Source organism: Mytilus californianus, unplaced genomic scaffold (genome assembly GCF_021869535.1).
Source record: "Mytilus californianus isolate M0D057914Y unplaced genomic scaffold, xbMytCali1.0.p SCAF_6, whole genome shotgun sequence".
In the NCBI taxonomy this organism is placed as follows: Eukaryota; Metazoa; Mollusca; class Bivalvia; order Mytilida; family Mytilidae; genus Mytilus; species Mytilus californianus.
Genome location: NW_026262712.1, coordinates 86,566,230 through 86,590,354, shown reverse-complemented (window position 1 = coordinate 86,590,354; position 24,125 = coordinate 86,566,230). Strand labels below are relative to the sequence as shown.

The following is a 24,125-nucleotide window of genomic DNA, read 5'->3' as shown; positions in this document are numbered from 1 at the left end:
AGACGAAACGTGCATCAGGCGTTCAAAAGTATGTTTAATGAGTCCTTGATATTTAGAATAGCGTATTAAAATCTATATAACATTTTTGTTGAAATTGTAGCACAAAAAGATGTTTCTCAAAATTTGTCATTTTAAAGAAAAATAAGGTTTGTAACCTAACTTTTGTCCAAATATTACAAACATCAAAAGGGACCTTTTATCTAAAGGTGTTCACAAAGTTAAAAAATATGGAATTCGGTTGATGCAATTTTTAGCTTTCATACGACATAAAAGTGCTGACGGACACACATACACATACAGAGTGAATGCTAAAACTAGTGCCGTAATAAGAGAATAATACATTGTTTTTTATTGCAATAGGTTAATAGACAGCAAAGATATATTAGCATGGTCCATGGTTATTGTTAGAGATGGACGATAATCTGTTTCTATCGAATCTTATTGAAATTACAACAATTGCGTTAGATGTACTGCATAACTATTTTGAATTGAAAATATTAGAAAACAAACCGTTTAAAATTTTTTTGGAAGATATTAAACACATTTTATTTTATGCGGCTTATTCAAAAAATCCATGTTGCCAATGTAAAGAGGACACAGTCTTAGGAAAAAACAAAAAGAAATTTAAGATATCGAAACACCAGTTTGAGCGGCTATATGATATAAATGACACACAAAAAGACAAAGATCATTTGAAGACAGATGACAAAAGGAAATCACTTATTCAAGACTGTGTGTGTCCTATATCTGTAAAACAAAACGTTGAAATCGATATCATGGATATCAATTTTACGTGCAACATTATCAAGCATTGCTGTAAATCAACACCTCCTGGGAAACCAAAATGGCTCGACTATATCAAGGAAACAAGAAACCATATCAGCCACGAGCAGGTAGAAAAAGATTATTATGACCAGAGATTTCCAAAAACGAAGAAAACTATTTTGAAAATAGCTAACACGGTTGGAAATATGTATCACAAACAGATAAAAAAAAGACTTGAACGTTTGAAGGTACGTATAGAGTCATTTTCTCAAATCCGAAGAGCAATGCATTGCATTCTAAAAGTTTTGTTATTTGAGTCACTTTGCTTTATTGGCACAACGTTTACTTTCGCTAAATGTTTATCATACAAAGATTGATTTTATACTTGGGCGATGTTTGATTTCTACGATATATCAATAAAAAATGGCAGAAGAGACCAAAGGGACTCTTACAAAAAGTCGGACAAAACCGGTAAAATCATGGTAAAATCGACGAAAAGACAAACAAAAGCCCCTCAAAACACAACAGGAAAAACCATGGGCATTATCATTTGCTCCGAAAGAATAAGATCCTGCTGCACACGTGACATTCGTCGTGCTACTCATGACAAGTACAAATTGGACGAGAAGTATCATTCGGTGCAGTCAAAATCGTGGAAAAGAGGACAGATTGTCGTTTCGGCGATTGGAATGAATCTTTAGTAATCTATGACACAAATATTCCATAATGGACAACCAAATCGAGACATGAATGAGAAATAATAAATGAGTAATTGTTATAAATATTATTAATGGGTCGACGGTACTAATTTAGACAAAACTGACAATCATATGAAACAAATCAAAATCAATAAGACATGTCTACGGAAAAAGTACATACTGATACGATTACCAAAACAAGTTTAAACTCATGTGAAGCTCGATTCTCCTCCTTTTGGACTTGACTTGAATTGGCAGATGATAAATATTGTAAATTTAAAGGAACCTCACGTTGAAACTCACGAGGCAAAATTGATATTAGGTGGTTTTCGTTATTCATTTTTTTGACCATATTAATGATATGGCTTCAAATGTTTTTAATTAGTTTTCTTGTTTGCTAATAGAGATACTATCTTCATAGCATAAAAAGCTAAAGAGCATTGAAATATTATGACCTACAGTTGTAAAACTTCATGTTATTTTGGTTATGTCATATATATCATAAAAATTTATGTAGCGCAGGAAAACTTTAAATATGAGACATCGACAGAAAGAAACAAACCTAAATAAATTCTTCAATTTGGTGTAAATTTAGGAATAAACTTGATTGCACTCATTTTAGGTATCCCTATATTTCCACAAAAATACTTATCATGAATTTTTAGACAAACTAATTTTGTGAGTACAAGCACATTATCTTAGATAAAATCTAAGAATAATCAACATGTAGCGTTAAACCATGTACTCTTCGTGGGTCCCTCAATAGTATTCATGCCGGTTTTAGAATAACCAATTGGTGACTGCAAACCAACGCACGGGAACCTAAGATGAATGAACTAGTGAGTTAAAGATATTCAAGAAGTTTCGGTGTTCATTCTATCTATTCAGTTGCAATTCAATTGGTCCTAACAGAGTAATGCCACAGCTGGGATGAAAAAATATGTGCTATGTGCTAATTTCTTTGCAATGACATATAATGAAAATTAGATAATGTAAGACAGTTCTTATATAAAACATATATATCAAACAAAAATAATTTTTTTTACATATGTAAAATTTAAACTTGAGAATTATTAGTATCTTTAAAATACATTTCAGGACGACAGATATAATGATGTACTAGAGTCTGTTAAAAACATGATAAAAGGTACTTCACTATATATTTAATACTAGAACACAAATATCTTCAAGTGTATTAGTTATTATTGCTTATTGGATCTCTTTTTTGACATCAATTATTTAAATATCGGAATAATAGATGTGATTTATTGTTTCGAAAGTGCAGCAGTGCACAAAATAAGGCTCAACATTTCCTATTCAAATGTGTAGATGTTATGGTCATTGGAAGACAAAGAATCACACAATATGGTTTAAAAGACCAATCTTTCAATTAATCTATATTATCAAAAGCAGTTGCATGAATGAAATTTCACAGAAACTTATTTTTGTTTTGTACATTTAAACTTGAAACATATCAGACTTGCCTTATACGTAACAAAAGAACTTGTAAACCTTCAAAGAAACTGTTCCGCTGTGCGATGCAACTTCGAACAAATATAAACATCCAGAACGTGTTTTTTTTAACAATAATTCCAATGGGGGTTAACCAACTGAGCCTCCTCTTCTTGTTGACTTGTTTCTTTATTCATATAAGGCTTATTTCATACAGGAGTTTCTAAAGGAAGAATGAAAAGCTGCTAGCATTATCCTTTACACTTCACGTTCCGCTATATAAATGATGTCTCTCACTAAATAAATCAAATGTTGATGACTATGTTAAACGCATCTATCACCATAAAATAAATGATAAACATACACAATTAAGTTTGCCTTATATCTTGACTTACATCTAGAAATTGGGTTGGCGACATTCCAGCAGTGCCTACATATGAAACATATATTTGGGGCATGGGCCACCTTTTTTTGGTCCAAATATAAAACAAATCAGATTCTATTTTTTATTCATATTTACGTTTTTTTAAATGATAAGATATATAACAAGACTCATGAACCAATTACTAGCCAATTACAATACCTTTTCTACTATTCACACGAACCACAAGTGAAAAATGAAGAAGGTATTTAGCCTTCGATGAATGACCTACATTCACTTTGGAGGTTCAGGTTGGGAAATCAACATACATTTCGTTTGAAAAACTCACTTAATTTTTAACGAATGAGATCCGTTGTCTCACGAAATATTTTTCTCGACGTTTAAATAGGTTACATGGTAATCTTCGGCGTTTTTATGTCTTGTTTTAGTTATTTTGATCTACAATTGTCGTCCGTTTCAATCTCGATTCACGGAAATGAACATACAGCGCCATCTGCGTGGTCGTTCGCTTTGTTCTATAACTCTGTTCAAAGAAACTGCTTTCCTGTTCATGATTTCCAGTCTTGCACATGAGTTCCGAAAGCAATGTAGCTAGACGAGAAGGTAACCAAAACATATTTATAATCACAAAACTTGTTTTTGTGAAAAAGTCGTCTTCGGATCAAACAAACTTTAACTCGTGGTTAATTGATAACATAGAAAAATGTAGCGATACCAGTTTTTGTTTTGATCTTCATGAAATTTGAAAAGTTAAAGCTTACCAGTGTCAAGTGCAGCCAATGGCAATTTATATTACAAATATTCAGGGGTGTCAAAAAAATAAAAAAATGTTGTAAAGATGACTAGAGGAAGTCTACTCATGTCTATTAGAGATTTCCAATAAAATGACATTACCCGACATAACCAACCTATCTGACCGTATCTCGGCTTATTGCATTGAAGGATGACAGAGGGGAGAATAGACTGCATGAATTTTTGGCTCGTTGAATACACATACTTTGTTGGAATAGATGCTATATAAAAATTTGCACAAACTACTTTTTTAATTCTTTACATATTTAAATTTGTTATTAAATTTGGGATGATTTCATTGACAACAACATTTAAAGTGAATAATTAATTCAGTTACCGGTAATCAAACGCACCGATCATTACTTCGTCATTTCACTTGACCCATATATTTATCTCTTAAACGATGAATTCTTAAAGCTACTAAATCAAAATTAAGTTAAGTTAAAAAATAAAAATAATGGGATCTGAAGTGAGATCATTTTCCCATTTTCGATTTAAAGAGTTTCAAACACGCCGGAATGTAAAAGGTGTACACGACTTGCTTCTTCTTCTTTTTTTTTAGCATACTTCTATAATTTATTTCAAGTTACTTTTGTCAAAGGTAAAAATTCAGATCACTGATTCATCTTTCTGATAGTACTTTGTCACCTTTTCGTAGAATTTTATCAAATGGAATTTATGAGGACGAATCTTCAAGAAAAAATATGATTACACTTTACTGAATCAGTTAATTTTTTTTATATCTTGTCTTTAATTTTAATGATGCATGGATTATAGGAGGAGCCCGTACAAACGTATGCACAATTTAACGTCATTGCTCTAAAATTGATTTTCTAAAATGTTTGGCGTTCAACTAATACAAATATGTATGAAAAACGGACATATACGGAATATTTGATTGGAGATTTGTTAAATAGGATGATCATTTTAGTTTTATGACTAACTTATGATAAGAAGGGGATATTATATTTACTGGTCTGTGCATCCGTCCGTTCTTACGCTCTGTTCAAAATGTAAAACGTTTAAAATTATATATCATATATCAAATTAGAGTTTGACACGGATTAAGTGGTGCACTGAACATGGAAATATGATCATGTGAAGGGGCACGGTGTCTTAAGGCCACATATTCTTGCTGCAAATGTTTTGATTAGTACACGTACATGTATATGTATCTTCTATATTCATAACTGTCTCTTTGCCCGCGCGCTCGTCTCGACAGTAACCCCTCAAATGTGATCAGGGGAATAGAAATATGGTCACTATTGGTCTTGTTCCGATCGGCAGTTAAACCATTGCCAAAAGTGGGGAGTCCGTTTGGTTGTGTGGAATCTACAAGTAAGCAGTCCAGTCCGATCAGAGTGGGGACATTAAATCCGATGCCTCTGGTAGAGAGAATTTGTGGAATTTTTTCATGAAATAATATTTCTAGTGCGCATTAAATCAATATATTTCAATGAAACCGCTGGGTAAAGGTTTAATTCTCAGTATTCAGTTACAGACAGGTCCTGATCAAAACAAAATAATTGACAGAATTATAAGTATGACCTCCCCTAAAATGCTTTTGTACAGATTTGGGGATATTAAGTTTAAGGTCCACTATGTCTTTTAACTTTATACGTTTAGCTTTTGTCAAAATGTATGGATGATAATAACTGGGTGAACTATGAAGTCTTGCTTATATTAACCAAGGTAGAAGAGTACTACATAAAATGTAGGAATGTCAAGTGTCGATCTGTTGAAAACTTTGTCCACCAAAAGTAACAAGTTCGTTGTTAAAAAAAATCAAGCATTATATCAGTTTCACAGTTATGACCTCTTGTTTGAGTCAGTTTTTTTGTGAGGTATTCTTTGTCTGTTACTAAAAAAAGATATTTGCATCTACCTTGTTCATTTTATGAAAGGAAGATTTCAAGTCGTGAATAATGAGGAATGAGTAAGTAAAGAGTAAAGCAGTCAACGTTTTGAACCGTCGTCACTCAGTATACTTTATACTATGACGTACATGGTATATAATTCCCTTTAGCTCTCTTTTTTAATGGTCAAAATTTGGTGAGGCGGTTGCCTCATGGCGTCAATGAAAGATACACCACTGCTCGAGTGCAAGAAGTCTTGGGCTCGATCCTCGCCCGTTTCAAATCGAAGATTGGCTGCCTCTCTGCCAAGCACGCAATATTAATGAGTTAGAAGAAGGAATGGTCGGTCTGGGTCAAAATCATGTGTCCAGGTAGGATGACATGTCTTCCTGCGGTATAATACAAAGTCTAGTTGATATTCATCTTCTCGTCCTAAATATGCATCTGAAAAAATATGCAACGAACACTTATATATATGGCCCTACATCCTATTATTACTTCTATTTTTGTTCCACTTCTAACGTTGCCTATATCCCCCCTTTTTTCAAAATCCTGGATCCGCATCTGGCAACGAAATCTTATTATGTTATGTTGTTCAATGTTACTTACCTTACACATTTCCGTTTATGATTTATTCAGTAAAATGAATTCGGTGACCTCCTTTTAATTGCTTATCAATAAAATGTATAAAATACAATAAGTTAATTTACTTCAAGGGATATATAAAAAATGCTTAGAAATGTCTTTTGTATTTGGACTCCGATAGCATTTCCGTTAAACAAATTACTACAGAACAATCCCTAATCGAACACACCTTAATTCTAAAGAACAACATATATAGGGTTTTTGTTATCAATACATTTTATAATAAATGAAAAATACTTTTGTTTAGAAATTAAATGGAAGCGATAGTTTTATCTCAATTTTCAACTTTTATAAAGAGACAGATTCTGACAAACTCTGGTTTCGATATTTCTGAAATTGTCAGAAAAATGTCCTCCTAAATATTTATCCCACAACAAATATAATAAAAAGATAGATAAACTATAAAGAAAGACAGATAAAGGTATAATGGGGGCGTTCATCTGCAAAGTATATTGAAAAAACAATTATCATAATCAAAACCATGAAAGATAATTCAAATCGTACGTATGATAGGTATGGGATACGTGATCTTATGTCAGTGGAAATAAAGGCGGGAATCTGGAAAACCACGTGACAAATAAAAATGCAAGATTTCTATTATTTTTCGTCATGATAAAATTATTTTATATGGACGAAAATTCCAGTGTGTGATTTTAAAAGTCTTGGAATACTTTATTTAAACTTGAGCGACGTATTTAATTAAATTCAATGGTTGACAATAACCAGTCCCATTAGGTTCGTACGTCGAGTTACGTACGTATGTCATTTTATTGGAAATCTCTATTATGGATTGTCATGGCGGTCACAGTCTGAAACAAATACATGTATAGAATTTAAAAATATAGTTTTTATTGTATCAAATGACTTTTTTTGTAATATCAAGTCTCCCAGATAAAGTAATGCTTATGTATTTCACAAAATGAATCATAAGACGCATCAGATTCATGTTTGAAATAAAATGTGAATCCAATGGGCAATGGTTTATTATTACTTAAAAAAGACAATTAAATTTGATCAAATTGGTATTGAAAAAAACAGTTATTTGAACATGTCAGTTCATTCTGTTTTTGAGACGGTTAGACAGTTAAATTTTTGTAGCGGTTTTCTTCTTTTGATGGCAACCATATTCAATCAGATGTTTGCATATATAAAGAGCATGTGTCTATTATTGGTAATGAAATCTCAAAGCTTATCCGGTTCAGGTCAAAACTATTTTACCATTCAAAAAATAATGTTCTCAAGAAAAGGAAAAGGAATATGCTAACTGTACTGATATACCTCTTGAAAAAAAAAAATCTAAAATTCATGACAAAAAGGTGAGGTAAGTGATGGAATATCATTAAATGAAAGTAAATATGCTGATATGAAAGAAATATTAAGAAAAATTTGCCCAATTGTTCTATCAAAATGCAAACATTTTTATTATCTCAAAAGATGACATTAGAGCGCCATCCTTTTGAAAGAAGGTGGAACAAAGAAATAATTAAATTGTTTTTTTAACACTGTGGTGTAGATGCCCAAAAGGTAATATTGAACTACGAAATAGTAATTTACCACAATATCTAGCGCCCTCATCGGTGTATCTTATACTTGAACTAAATCTCCTAGATAACATGAGATCACCTTTGTTTTATAGGGGGGTTAATTTAGTTCATGTTGTTTGGTCTTTAGTTTTCTATGTTGTGTTTTGTAGACTTTTTTTTGGTCTTTTCACATTTTCATTTTTATGCCCCTATCATTGCGGAGGGGGCATTAAGTTTTACCCTTGTCCGTCCGTACGTATGTCTGTCCGTACGTCCCAAAATTGGTTTCCGTTCTCTAACTTTAGTTTGCCTCAAAAATGTTATGAATCTTATACACACTGCTTATTACAACAAAACACAGATCAAGTTCGAATTTGGGTAGCGTCACTTCTATGGTTCTTGAGTTATGTCCCTTTATAATGTTATATGCGAGCGGGGGCATTATTTGTGTCCCATGAACACATTCCCCATTTATTTGCCATTTTTCATTGGTGATGGCTGTAGGATTGCCTATAATTGCTTACATCCACTTCATTTGGACTTTGGTGGATATTTGTCTCATTGTCAATCATACCACATCTCCTTACTTTATATATACCTTATTATTATATACTTTGATATATACTGGTACAAAAGAGAGGAGGAAGATAGGGATATTCAAGATCACAAGTCAAAGAGAAACTGACAATGCCATGGCAAATAAAATAGTAATTTCCTGATTTTACCATCCCATAACCCTTTGCAATTTTAATTTCTGTAGAACAAAAGAGTGGAATAAACCTAAAAAACCTACATTGGATGGCAACTGAGGCTAAAACCAAAAATATTCCAACCAAAGGTAATAAGGGAGGTCTAATGATATATAAGGGTCTATGCAATCAGATTTACAGTTTAGAAAGCGTAATGGTGATACTAAACTCAGTGGTTTTACTGAGTGTACACCAGAGTCAATAGTGTTCGAAAAATTGAAAAACAATTGCGACCCATTTTTCATAGTTAGTGTTCTTATGTTTTACTGGCTTTCGTTTTCCGTTCGCTCATTTCCCTACCACCACAGCAACTGGTTATGAGCTTAACTTGTTACTTTGGAAATCTGTTCACATGTTATAAATGTTTGGTTTCTGTACTGAGTATGTAAGCACAAACGCTTAAAGTAATCGAGATATGATGAATCTTCTGCTACCTGGTTTTGATTCTGCTAACCCTATCACATGTTCTTTGAAAAATTTGCACAGTCTCACTTGTCAGAAACTGTTCTAAAAAGTGGAACTGATGCATTTTGCAAAAACACTTGAAAGTAAATTACAAGTTCATAGAATGAAACCATTTTTAGGAAGCTTACCTGTGGGATCTTCAAAATCTATTTCCCATTTACACATAACTCACACAGGAACACATTTTTCTCACATCTGAAAGGAAAAATGCGGAATTGTTTGGCTTAGGATATAGCCAATAAAGATATGTTACATTTGATGGAGGTGTATAAGGAAACCCAGCAGAAAAATTACTCATTATTTAATTCAACTGTTGAACTACTTAAACATGCATACCAGTGTTATTATCAGTAGTGTTTGGTATCCAATGCCTATAACTAATACAGGTGATCATCAAATTACACAAAATAGAGTGGTTTGATTATTAGGAAAAGAGTAAGTAAATGACAAAACAATTACCAACAAACAAAAACACTTTATATCCTACCAGATAAGACAGGACATCGTATTATGTATTATGGGATTTGATGAGCTGTGCACTTACAAATTTCAAATTTCACATGCAGCCATAATTCCAAGCAGAGTCAACAGCGAGGTGGTTTGAAAATGTGTTTTGTCAGCAGAGGACAATACACAATGGCGCAAGCACAAACCCCATATATTAGGCATATTGCAACACAGTTATCTCTGCTAATTTAGGACAACATGCAATATCAAAAAATCTAATGCAGGAGGTGGAGAAGTTGCACAATCATGAATCTCTTCAGTTAAGGGAAAAATGTATATTAAAATCGAGTAATCTAGTAGTCATACAATAAAACCAGATAGCTGGTAACATTCGAAGAGACAACACATTTATATTCATGTAAATATAAGAAGATGTGTAAAAGTAAATGAGACAGCAACCCGACCACATGAAAATAAAAAAAACCCAAAAACATCTAAAGAACATAAGCCTTCAACAATGGTCAAACGTCCATACATACATGCATTTTTTTATTGTCCAGTCCACTGTCATAACATATATTAAGCAGTAAACAGTATGATAGATACTTGAAATCATAATTGTAAAAAAATATTGAAAAAAAGTGGGTAACCTCATACTCAATAGGGAGACCCACTGATAAAAAAACCTCTGAAATCTGAAATGTTTATTTCATATTGCCATTGTTAGTGTTTTAACATTAAACTTAATATGAAATATTTGACACTGGATGTTAAGCAACCGACAATCCATCAATCAATAACATATGTCAATTTAATTGCATTACTTCTCCAATAAAATCAGCTTACCTAATTACTGACAAAGAGGACAAGTAAACCGTTCACCGTTTTCTGTGAAACAAGTCTACTCAGTCTAATCTTGTAAATGAACACAATTTCTGTGAAACCACAACGCACATACATCACAACAAATCAAATCGTCTACTTCCTTTTATGATAGATAACAAATGGCACAATTATCACCTGGTTCATAAGTCTTTTGTTTCAATTTTCCCTTTCCTCTGTCCTTGCCTCTTCCAACTACTTTTCTTTTTCGCGATAGTTTTGATTTAGGTGGGACTACTGAAGCCTCAGAACAAGAATCAGTAATACAAATACGTGTGTCTGAAGTCTTAAGAGGAGAGTGTGTTGTATGATTGTCTATAATGGATGGGCCTGGTATGTATATATCCAGTATTTGAGATTGTTAAGTTGTCGAACAAATTGGCCTGACTGTTTTAAATGAACAGTTTCAACAGATTCTCTTAGATACAACTGATTGGTAGCACTATCATCTAATCTAAAAGGTATGCTATCACTATTTGAAATAGCATTACATAACACAGAACTGATATCATTCTTTCTTTTAGACGAAGACACTGTGACGTTATAAATTTTGCAAAACAAAAGCAGATAATTTTTAGTAAAAGTCTTTTCGGTGAAAAAGTTCGAGTTTGCAACAAGTTCAGATTTGAGTCGAAGGTGGGAAACTGTTTTTATCATCTTTAAAGAACTGCATGTTAAAAGCTCTTACAGATTGTTTTTGACTTGTCCATTACGTTTTTTCTTAGGGCTTTTCCTTTCTCTTTCTTCAGAAATTGAAGATAATTTCGACGAAATTTACTGAATGCAACTTTTATAAACAAATCCACATCCGCATCAAAGATGTCTATAGACTCCACACATTGTTGTGATAATGGAAACGACATTTCATTAATGTCACAGTTATTTTGACTTTCTGAGAAATAACTAGCTTTTGTAAGTGTTATACTTCAAATTTCAAACAGTTCTTTATCTTTGATAATTTAATCTTTAACGTGTCTAAACAGGTGTTTTTCCATCCTGAAAAAGACTGACATGAGTAAGACTGTTCCTACACAAAAGATCTAATTAAGTAAAAAATGTGAAGGCATTGCCAGTAATATTAGATAACCCTTCTCTTAAATTTTGTTTTCTTTTGGTTTCAATTAAACTTTCAGGATCACTAGAGTTTACCTATAATTCATTATAAGACATTGATAATGAATTTAAAATTGTTAATTGCATTTGTAAGTTATTTTGGATTCCATCCCATCGGCAAAAATAGCGTTCCTTGTTTTTACATAAATTTCATGCTTCGGTTTTGATTTAACATAACCACTAACATATTTTGCCTCTTGCGACTCCACATTAGCCATCACCCACATTACGTTTTGGTAAAGTTTGTGAAGATTGTGGCTGAAGATGACCAGACAATGTCTGAAATATTATAGAGGTCAAACATGGGTAATATGGGCCGTTTACATCCAATCCATCATTAACCTTTGAAATAAAACATATGAAAATAGTGGAATTAACTATATTTGGAGTGTACAAATTTCTTTGGATGCTTTAGATAAATTACGTGCTTTTGATGTTCCTTTTGATTCTGTTGACAGTTTTGACTTTTCAACTCTTTACACTACACTTCCACAAAATCTTATCACACCAAATTTGTCCTGTTTAATTAAATGGTCATTTAAAAAGCCTGATTGCAAATATTTTTGCTGCAACTCATCTTACTCATCTTCTTTATTGATAAAGGTAAATATGCTAAATAGACTTACTGGAGGTTTGATGAGATGATTGAAGCTGCTTATTTTCTCCTGGACAACATTTATGTACGTTTCGGCAATGAAATTTATTCACAGGTTGTAGGGAATCATATGGGCACCAATCGCGCCCCTTTAATACTTGTTCTTGTACTGTTATGAATCACAGTGTATGGCAAAACTGAGTAAAGAGGCGTCTAAGTTGCATTTTATTGATTAATTCAACAACACTTATCGTTATCTCGTTGATATTTTTTCGTTAAATAATCTTTCTAAATATACTGTCGAAATTTACTTACCTTAAGTAAATCAAATATGAACGGTAATAACTGTCTTTTCCTATATTTAGATATTTCAGTTTTACGAGGGAAACTATACACAAAAATTTACGACAAAAGGGACGACTTTTCTCTTTCCCTATTGTTAATATGCCTTTTTTGGATGGTGATGTTCCTTTGGTACCACCTTACGGTGTGTGTATATATCACAACTCGTTCGCTATACCAGTTTCTGTAGTGACATTTTGGATTTCAATGAACGTTATCTATGTATTACGGGTAAATTATTAAGTAAGGAATTTCGTCACCACAAATTACTTCAAACCTTTACTAAATTATTCCAAAGCTATAAAGATCTTGTTTGGAAGTTTGGCTGTACCTGTATAAAACTTATTCTAAACAGGATAGCACATCTTAATTTTTACAGAGATGTTTTTACCGAGCCCAGAAATTTAGATACGATCTGGGTAAACTTATCAATCCTCTACATAAACTTATTTTAAAAGGTTACCTATCCAACACTGTAGTTAGATCATTGAATATTGTTTTTTATTGGTTTAAATATTGATTTTGTTATTAGTTAACTCAAACCGAACTAAATATTATTGTTATATTCATATGCACACTCACGGTTCTACAATCTGTTAATACCTGTAATTTGGCATTGCATGAGGTCATATTTTTCGTTTTGAATTTTCCTTAGAGTTCAATATTTTGTTATTTTACTTTTTTCAAATAATTTTTATAGTTCTTTTTTTTTTTTTTTTTAACAACATAATTATTTTATTCATCAAATATTGCTTGTTACATAAATCGTCAAGATTCCAAGCTTCTCTTGACGTACCCTGTTATGATCCACTGACTACCCAGGGAATAGTCAGCTGATTAGATTAATTGACATACATTTTGTTTACAAAACATTATAATAACAATACTAGAAAAATTATTCATTGATTATGTTCCTTTTAATTGTTAGTAGCATTGGACTTATTGTCTTATGTCCATTAATATTGGTGTCTACTCTCTTAGTGTATTCATTGACAAAAATTCTTTAGACGTCTATGTTTTTTGTTTTCTGCTCAGATACATAGTATGACTTATATATTGAAAAACTAAGTATCGTAATTAAAAAATTTATTGAGTAATACTTGTTGTCTGTGATTTTGTATCCAAATATCAGGTGTTGTAGTTTTGATAAAAAAATCTATATTACTCCTTTTTAAGAGGTCGTATATTTGCTGCCAAAATCTTGTCAAATGAGAACAATTGAAAAAATAGTGATCATAATCTTCTTCTATGTTACAAAAATTACACATATTGTTATTAGTTATTTTCCATTGTAATAAAAGCTTTTTTGTTGGTACAATAAACTGTAGTAATTTCCATCTGAATATTTTTAATTTATTTTCAGTTAAATATTTAAAAATAAAGTTATATAGTGAATTCATATTTGGAGCTTCTTGCATTGGTAGAATTTTAAGCCACCTGTTTATCCCTACTGACGGTTCTTTTTTAATATTCACTAGCGAATCATATAACATTTTATTTGAAAAACATGTAGTCTCAAAATAACGATCTTTCCATGTGATCTTATTTCTATTGACATTTACTGTACTTTGAACAGAATTTTCTTGTTTAACTATGTGAATCCAATTTTGTGGAATAGCATGTTTCAATATATGAAATTCTGCAATCCAGTTTACCTTACACTTTAATTTGTTTAAAATATATTTTTCTGATAATGACATAGTGTCATCTAAAATGTCATTCAAGTATATCATACCACTCTTAATCCAGTTTTCAAAGAAAATTGGTTTATTATGAAATGTAATAAATTTTTTCCCCCATATTGTCCGCTTTCTTATATCAAAATATGTATCTGGTTGTTTTGTTTGCCCACCCCCAGTCAAACTATTTTTATAGTTCTTATGTTGTACTGTTACCCTACTGTCACAGGTTAGGGGAGAGTTGTGCGCCCACAAATATGTTTAACCCCGCCACATTCTTTATGTGCCTATCCAAAGTCTGGAGCCTGTAATTCAGTGCTTGTTGTTTGTTGCTGTATATCATATTTTGTTTCGTTCATTGTTTTGTTCATACATCAGGCCGCTAGTTTTCTCGTTTTAATTGTTTTATCTTTGTCATTTCGGGGCCTTTTGTAGCAAACTATGCGGTATGGGTGTTGCTCATTGTTGAAGGCCGTACTGTGACTTGTAGTTAACTTCTAAGTCAGTTGGTCTCTAGTGGAGTGTTGTCTAATTGGATATTAAAACACATCTTTTTTTTTATATTTGTAAGTAGTGATAATGCATTTTTTCACAATCATCTGACGTGATATACATAGTTAATTTTAACAAAAAGTCCTTTTAAGTTTTAGCAGAATGTTTTAAATCCCCTTTGGGAAAACAGTTCAGTTAAATATCTTCAATAAGTGAAAATTCGAAAGCAAACCAATCATTATAGTTTTCATATTTGCATTAAATTAACTGTTATAATAATGAAATATCATTTTCCAGAGGAGTGTTAATGAACTCATGTACAACAATGTCTAAACCCAATTATAATGAAGAGCTTGATTGTCCTTGATTTATTGTTATCTGCTATAAATTAACCCAAGAAATCTAAATGTTCGATTTCACTGTCCATAAATTCTGAGTTTGCATATGCATTCACAAAGACACAAATATCAGGTTGAGGCGGATCATCCTGATTATCATCATCAGTCATGTTATTTCTTATTCTTTAATACACTTGATAAGTCTTTGGTCACTTTTACAATGAATTAAATGTAAAATAATTCGATACGGAAAACAGTCATTGACCTATAATTGTTAATTTTTGATACATTGTGACTTTGATGGAAAGTTGTCTCATTGGCACTAATACCACATCTTCTTATTTATATTGAACCAACTAATTCTGTAACATTGATTTCCAGGGTCACCTAACAGTTCATTTGGCACAGGGGAGCTGGAAAAAATGTCCTACTAATACAATTTGAACACCACCAAAGTAATGAGTTGATTTTCTCACATTTCTTATTATAAATTCCACTAGACAAAGAACTTCGGAACTAATCATAGAAATTTCGTCAATAAATAGCTCTAGAACATTAATGTTCAGAAAATTCTCCTTTACAGAAATACTTTTATTTATCTGTTTCAATAAGATGAAGTAAATGTTCACTCATATGCCTACCATCTTCAAATCTGCCCATCTAGGTGTGGTTTGTGCTCCTAGATCGGAAATATGTGCGGCAGCAATGCCTGTAGAACAGACAATTTCTGTCTTTCGTTGATGTTTTCTTAAATATTTAACAACCTATTTTACCATGAATGTTTTGCAAGCTCCCGCTTGTCAATTCATTGCTCAAATTAAACGCTACAATTTGTTCTTCATCAAACATTTTAGAAGTTTCCCGTACGTTTCAAATAAAACTAAATACAATTCGAATATCTCTATTCTTTTCGTGTAGCTACATTGCTTCCGAAACTCATGTGTAAGACTGGTAATCTTGAACAGGAAAGCAGATTCTTTGAACGGAGTTATTGAACATAGGGAACGACTACGCAAATGGCGCTGTATTTTCATTTCCGTGAATAGAGGTTCAAACGGACGACAATTGTAGAACAAAATTACTGAAACAAGACATAAAACCGCCGCAGATTACTATGTTACATATTTAAACGTTGAGAGAAATATCTCCCGAGATAAAGAATATCATTCTTTTGAAAAGTAAGTGAGTTTTTGTACGAAATATAATGGAATTATATGTGACTGTCATACAAGTGAGAGGTTTAGCTAGCTATAAAACCAGGTTTAATTCACCATTTTCTACATAAGGAAAAGCCTCAGCCTGTACAAAGTCAGGAATATGACAGTTGTTTTTACATTCGTTTGATGTGTTTGAGCTTTTGATTTTGCCATTTGATAAGGGACTTTCCGTTTTGAATTTTCCTTGGAGTTCGGTATTTTTGTTATTTTACTTTTTTTGTACGAAATTTATGGCGATTTTCCGATCTGCACCTCCAAAGTGAAAGTTGGTCATTCAACGAAGGTAAATATCTTTTATTTTCACTTGCGGTTCGTACGGATGGTACAAAAGGTATTGTAATCAGCTAGTAATGGGTTTATGAGACTTGTTATATGTCTAAACATTTTAAGAAAATTATAAATATGAACAAAAATAGAATTTATTTTTTTTACATTCGGGACCTAAAATGGGGGCCATGCCTCAAATATCTGTGATATCTCCCAATTGAAACGATATTTCAGAGCTTTAGAGTGTTACCATGATGTAAAAGATTTCGAAGTGATGAAGTTGAAGAGGACAAAATGATAATGCCATGGCAAAAAACGAAAAACGATAAAAGATAAATCACAGCATATAAAACACAATATAGAAAACCAAAGACTAAGCAGCCCGAATGTCCTAAAAAAAAATTTTGTAGTTGAATGTTTATTGACAAAAACGCCGATAAAAAGGTTTTTTGTAGTTGAAAGTACATCTGATATATAGTATACACCTTCTCGATAAAGTAAAAATTAAGTAAAATATAACAAAAAAGGATAAACAAAATGGAAACAACACTGTAAAAACTTCTCGCGTCCGAATCGGACATTAGGATCCACCTGCACAAGAAACGCCCAAAGTCAAAAACACGATAGCGGAATGAATAAATACCCTGTCACGTCAAAAGTCCTACGAACAAAAGAAACATAATAGAACGAAGACAAATAAAGTAAATAATAAAAAAAAAAAAAACACTACTTCAGCACATAGGTAAAATATACAAAAACTTTAAGAATCGGAAAAACCCCAACTCCAATTCCGGAGGAAGACGGGATGCGTAGACAGGGAACTTGTCTCCTGCTGTGATCAACACTAACTCAATAAATATTTCACAATCGGGGAATTCGACACAATCGGTAAAATTACGACTAATCTGGTACCAATGATTTAAAAAGGTGAAAACATGTTGTTGGTAAGATGAGAGTCAGGCAGACTGTATCAACCAACAAATTCGTGAAGGTGACAGTTAAACTTGTGTAGTGTCGATGTCAGTCATTCTTCATCATAACTCTGATGGAGCAGTTTTGTGTTAAGAGTAAGCCCTGCTATTGAAATATTAAACAATTATACACATTAATGGATTGAATTGGGAAAGATAAATATTGTTACTTTCTTTAAACGAAAAGAGAGTTTGTGAAATGTCATCATTTCAAACCTGTTCAGCATAAATGGAAGTAGAAAAACAATTACTTCTCCTTGATGCAATTGCGAATTCCTATAAATGATTTTTTTTCTTGCTGTTTATATTTGTGTTTTTGTTTAAAACAGATCTTTCGCTCGATATAAAGCTTGGAACAGAAATATTGTTCAAACCATTATTATGTAGTCTCCGTGATTTCGTTCTGTGTTCCAAAATGTTAAATTATAATAATGAGCGTCACATTTGGAACAGACACTTTCATGGCAAATATATTGTTTTTACAACATCAAATCTTACATTTGTATTGCTATTGTTAATTAAATCAAGGAAATACAGTTTGTTGTTTGTTGTTTATATTTGTAGTTAGCTATGACCAAATTCATGTTGAGATAACATCCTTAAACGACAGTCGTTCGTTCCAAAGAGGAAATTTACCGTTACCAGGTAGGTAAAAGAAAATATGTATACTCTTATCATTATCACTGTTATTTGTCAACTTTTGATGCAATTAAGTCTAAATTGTTTGGAATCATTAATAGATTGATAATTGGAAGACTTTCTATTAGATGTTGATCAGGTTGACAACCTGAGAGCATTAGTTTCACAAAGTTCTCTTTGATGTCAAATGAAATGAAAGGGATAACGAGATATGATAGCCTGGCATTTCCCATCTGGTAATGAATCCACTGCATAAGAGGGCGTCCGTTAGGGTTTTCGGGTTGTATAAACACGAAGTCACATTCGGTCGGCAATGGTACATCTAATGTCTCATGTAGAAAAATGACAGGCTTTCTCCACGAAAAGAACCATTACAAATACTGGTTGAAGAATCTTTTAGTAGTCTTTTACAAAGCAAATTTGCTGTCTCTATCAACGCACCCTTTCTTACCAGTGTAAGTATTAATTTCCTGACCGTTTTCCCTCTCTAGCGTTACAAAACTTACCTGTAGGATTTATTGATAACTTGTTCTCGTTCTGAATATTCTGCATTTAATTTCGATTGAATAAAAAAACATAGCTGCTAAAGCAATTTTTTATTCGGATTTGTCGTTTCTTCATAACCATGATACTACAAGGCGAACAGTTTGAATCTTTAGGGGGAGGGGTTGAAAAAAACAACACCAACGCCAACAGAACTACATGTAAATGATTAAATACATAGAAAACATTTGTTCTATTATCTGTCCTGTGATCCAATTAACTACCTTATAGTGACAAAAACGTCTGTTTAAAACTACTCCACCTTAAAATCATGCAAGGTGATAAATGTGCAGAAAGTATATATAAAGAATTATTTTAGATATTTTGTTCAGAATGAAATTTTAAATCAAAAGCCGCCTGTATGTTCCAGTTGGAAAGTAACTCTTATTTGGCATCATTGGACACCACCTATTCGCGATATTTAGCAATTTTTATTACTAGAATTGAAGGCCGCGTTTTCAAATATTTTTTACTCAACTGTTTCAACATATTTTCTTTAGAGTTTACATTCTTAAGAAAATATTGACAATTAACGTTACGCTAGTAGCCTAGTAATAACCAATCTTAACAATTTAAGTAATATGTTTATCTAATCACGTATGCATTGAACTTAATACATTTTTTTTGAAAATGTGGCCAAAACTATGTCATATAAAATGTGTGCCTCTTTATATGCCATTAGAAGCAAATATATACATGACTATAAAACATTAATGAATTATTGCATCATTTCAAACTACCGTTATCATATATAAAGTTATTCCATGTAATTTTTAATAGGTAGAAAACAATGTAATATGTTTGCAACTTTATGTCTATTAATTTCATTTTTGACGTTCTGTCTAAATTGGTACTTGATCGTCGAACTTAAACATTTACAAATAAACAAATACATGTAATAAGTTAAAGAAAAAGACAATTAGCATCCTATTTTATCTTAAAAAATTTAATTATAAAGACCTACTTCAGAGAAGTTTTCTCTAATCGAAAAAAGAAAGGATCAACTACCACAGATACATGCAAGCCTGATTTCCATTTTTATGTAGCAACATTCCAGCAGCGCCTGCATACGGAGTATATATCTCCCAGTTGATACGATACTCCAGGACTTGTTTTTCCTATTATGATTTCCTTGATAAAGGGTTGCTGCTCACAAGGAAGCTATTAAACCAAGATTTCCAAGTGGTGAAGTTGAAATCATCCCTTCGGAAATTTTACTGACGCCATCACAAGTTGGTTGTCCGTTACGGAATATCCGTTTCACAGATGATAGCGGATATGTTCCTAATGTCGTAACTACAATCCCGTCCCCTTTTGCCGAATTTGACCTACCGAATTAGACTTATTACCGGGTTTATACTAACATGAGCAACACGACCGGTGCCACATGTGGAGCAGGATATACTTACCCTTCCGGAGCACCAGCTGAGATCACCCCCAGTTTTTGGTGGGGTTCGTGTTGCTCATTCTTTAGTTTTCTATGTTGTGTTTTGTTTACTCTTGTTTTTCTGTTGGTCTTTTTCTTTTTTAGCCATGGCGTTGTCAGTTTATTTTCGACTTATGAGTTTGAATGTCCCTTTTGGTATCTTTCGCCTCTCTTTTTCCACTAATTGTGGTTGAAAGCTTCCGGTCGTCATAGTGATCACAGAGTCCCAAAATATTTCAATTTATATTGAATCACAACATTTAAAATATTCATGAAACCTTTGAATAAGTTCTCATTATATTACCAAGAAAAAAAACCTAATTTGTTTTAAAAAATGCTTTGCCAAATTTGCAACTCAATAGTCTTTTTGTCAATTAGAGATTTGATTATGTTATAACAAAATTTTACACAAGTTGTTTCCCTTTGCCAACTGTATAATGTTTCTATATCGAGCAAAATGAACTGCTGCAAATGCAAAGCATGACAAGTTGAAAGTGCTATATAGGGGTTTTAACCAACGTTGAAAGAAAAATAAATTTGATAACAAAATGATTGGATAAGGAAAAGATTATAAGTAATCAAAATATTGTAAAAAAGTTACAGACTACAAACATTACGCACATATACACTTGCTCTTTCTGCTTGCGTTTCATGGGCGTCAGCATGGATATTTATCTATATCTTACTCAAAGTTGCATTTATAAGAATGCATGACTGAAGATACCAAAATACATGCAAAGTCAATGACTAACTGACAACGCTACAACGTTTTTGATGTCTTGTTTTCCAATTGATTTACTTTTGCTAGTGTTTGTAAAAAATGCAAACTATTTGGAATGGAATGCTGGTTTTTAATTCTAGAAAGGGTGATAACTCTATAACCTGCAGTGTATTTCTATGTATTTTTTGAGTCAATTTGCTTCTATGCAAAGGCAGGATGACCATGTGTACCAAGAAAAAAGTGAAATAACAGTAAAACAATAACTAGTAATATAATTATTTGTCCTCGTTCGAAACATATCAAATGTTTTATTGATACAAGTGTCGTCCGCAAGAAAAACGGTATCATATGTTTTAGTTATAGAAAATCATCTTTATAATTTTAAACCTAGATATAAAGCAATTTAATTTATCACCTCAAGGAAGTAATATTATAGTAAGTTTTTATATGAATACAAAGATATATGAATGAATATTTAATAAACATATTTTTTTTTCAAATACATCTAGATGACAAGAAGTGTTATCTCGAATGGAAAATGGAAACGCCAAAAAACTGGCTACCTGAAAAAATGAAGCAAATCCTTGAATCAACAAAAAGAATTAATAGATGGTTTGAGATAGAGTTTGTGTTTGTAGGATCTTTAATAATATCAACATCAATTTCTGGATTTGTACTAAATCACTCAGAACTACTGCATGAAGCAATTGAATCGTTTCTTAGAGGAATGATAGAGTTGTGTGCAATTGATACTTCAATTTCCACAATTCTTAAAATCGAATTAACAGTTTTTGACAACAAGGCCAGCAGTGTGCAAAGTTTGATGTCCCATAAAGATCAATTAGAGACAAGTCATCATTGTAAGTATTCCCTGTCTAAATTTTTATCGAAGTTGAATGTTTATCAAGGAGGAATACGTGGATATGGAAATGTCCACCTGTGAACGCTGCTCCCTAAAACCTTGTTTTCGAAAGTTTTCTTGATAGTATACGTAGAAGTATATTTAGTTCAATTTTGTCAAAATACCCTAAAAACATCCTTTATTGCCTTGCAAGACATTAACTCGTCTTCAATTAGAGCACAGCTGATAAAGTGAAATTAGGGAAAGGAAACATGAAGACCTATTTCGTTGACTGATTCGACCCGCAAAAAAATATTTTTTACAGGTAAAACGATAATTTAGATCTTTAATTATATTTGACCTGGAATCAATCAGACCTAGGAAATTGCAACAATACAAGATGCTGATTCTGATAACGATTCCATGCATTCATTATTGTTTCCTATGACACTTTTGTATTTCTGATATATGTTTTAGTAAATCATAAATCAAATTTGAGTGTTTAAGTTGATTCGTTGGTTATAAATTTGCAGCATATGCTGCTTTCACGCTACTCCTCTTAGATTCTATTTTCTAAAACTTTCATACATAGTGTGAATTTTTGTCATATGCATCTGACAAATATCTGACTTCGTGTATTGATGTAATTAGACACACTTTACAAATACTGTAAGATATATCAATTCTGTTTTGAAATAAAGATTTAAATCTATAACTTGATTTAATTCGATTTAAAATATTTGAATAAATCACGGATCTGATCACTTAATTTTTTACAAGCAGTGAGTTTTGCTGCAAATTTCTCTCATTTAGGAGAATTAGATAGAAAGCAACACACGTTTGTTAACAAAATAGAATTAAGATAACAAGACCTTTGCAGTAACATTTTAAATGGCATCTTTTATTTAATAAAAGTAGGAGAAATTAAAAAAAGATTAAGTTAAATTTTCTTGTTAACACTTCCTTAAAAAATATTTCTTTGAAAATCAAAATCATTTCTGTATTTGTAACACTAAAAATGTCATAAAATTATACAATATTTTCTTAAAATTTGACAAAAAGTATGAAGGAGTTGCTTAAAAAAAGTCATTAAACAGAATCCGAGACTATAATATTCCAAATACAATAATATAATCATTAAATAAAATTAACAATTAATTTTTTGTATTCTTTGAAAATCATGTACATAAAAAAGCATTGTCCTAAGTCAGGAATCTGATGTTCAGTAGTTGTCGTTTGTTGATGTGGTTCATAAGTGTTTCTCGTTTCTCGTTTTTTATATAGATTAGACCGTTGGTTTTCCCGTTTGAATGGTTTTACACTAGTAATTTTTGGGGCCCTTTATAGCTTACTGTTCGGTGTGAGCCAAGGTTCCGTCTTGAAGACCGTACTGTGACCTATAATGGTTTACTTTTATAAATTTTGACTTGGATGGAGAGTTGTCTCATTGGCACTCATACCACATCTTCTTATATCTATTGTCATGATTTTAGGTATACTCAATGAAGAAGGATGTAGTGATATCGAAAAGGCACAGACTCCTGACACTGAACGTGAAGATAGTTTCATATTAGAAGGAAAACAGAAAACGTTGCACAAAAAAGGTGAACGCAGAGCATCAATAGGTATTTCCATATATTAGTAATTTTTCAGTGTGTAAAACATACCAAGAAAAACAAATATTTGCCGTATACCATTTATTTACTCGGTGCAGTTCGATGTCTTTTCCATTAGGGAGATTCAGATGAGTCTTTTCTAATTTTGAAAATCATATGTGCAAAAAGTATATTTTCCTTAGACCACATGTTTACCTAAATGTAGCTGAATTTATCTCCATGATTTTTTGCTCTTTGGAATTTAATCATTTTCTATCAAACAGAAAACAATAAACATTTTCAGATTGTTTTCTTTTGTAACTCTAGACATGATAGAACTACAACAGCATATACTGATTTAGTAATTTTTCAGCAAGATATTATTGGTAAGTTATGTTGGTCAATATAAAATTAGCAGGTTTAGAATTTGTATTTGTGTTATGGCATAGTCATTATTGTTTTTGTAAAAGAAGCAAAGCATCTCTATGCTACATGTAAAATGTTATAGTTTTGTTTTCTATATTTACTATATACAAGATATGTTTTTTTCTGTTTCATAAAACAAGGATTTTTAGATGTCCCAAAAAGTCGAAGTCGCAGCCGCAGCCCAAGGCAAGAATTACAGGGAGACCAACACATCAATGAAGGTATGTTAAAGATTAGCCTGAATGGAACATAAATTTTGGCAAG

At 32.0% G+C, this 24,125-nt stretch overlaps 1 protein-coding gene across 2 annotated transcripts in view; it reads left to right on the top strand.

The window, feature by feature from the left end:
• The window catches only part of LOC127706229 (uncharacterized), a 57,593-nt gene that overhangs the window by 5,777 nt on the left and 27,691 nt on the right, over positions 1 to 24,125 (top strand). For both annotated transcript variants that reach the window (XR_007984334.1, XM_052210707.1), the window contains exons 2-7: positions 361 to 1,013; positions 2,562 to 2,610; positions 18,235 to 18,315; positions 21,509 to 21,859; positions 23,334 to 23,465; positions 24,002 to 24,082. Coding sequence is in view for 1 of the 2 variants with exons in the window: in XM_052210707.1 (XP_052066667.1) it covers positions 411 to 1,013; positions 2,562 to 2,610; positions 18,235 to 18,315; positions 21,509 to 21,859; positions 23,334 to 23,465; positions 24,002 to 24,082 (1,297 nt within the window). In the remaining variant the exon portion in view is untranslated. The remainder of the gene's footprint in view (positions 1 to 360; positions 1,014 to 2,561; positions 2,611 to 18,234; positions 18,316 to 21,508; positions 21,860 to 23,333; positions 23,466 to 24,001; positions 24,083 to 24,125) is intronic.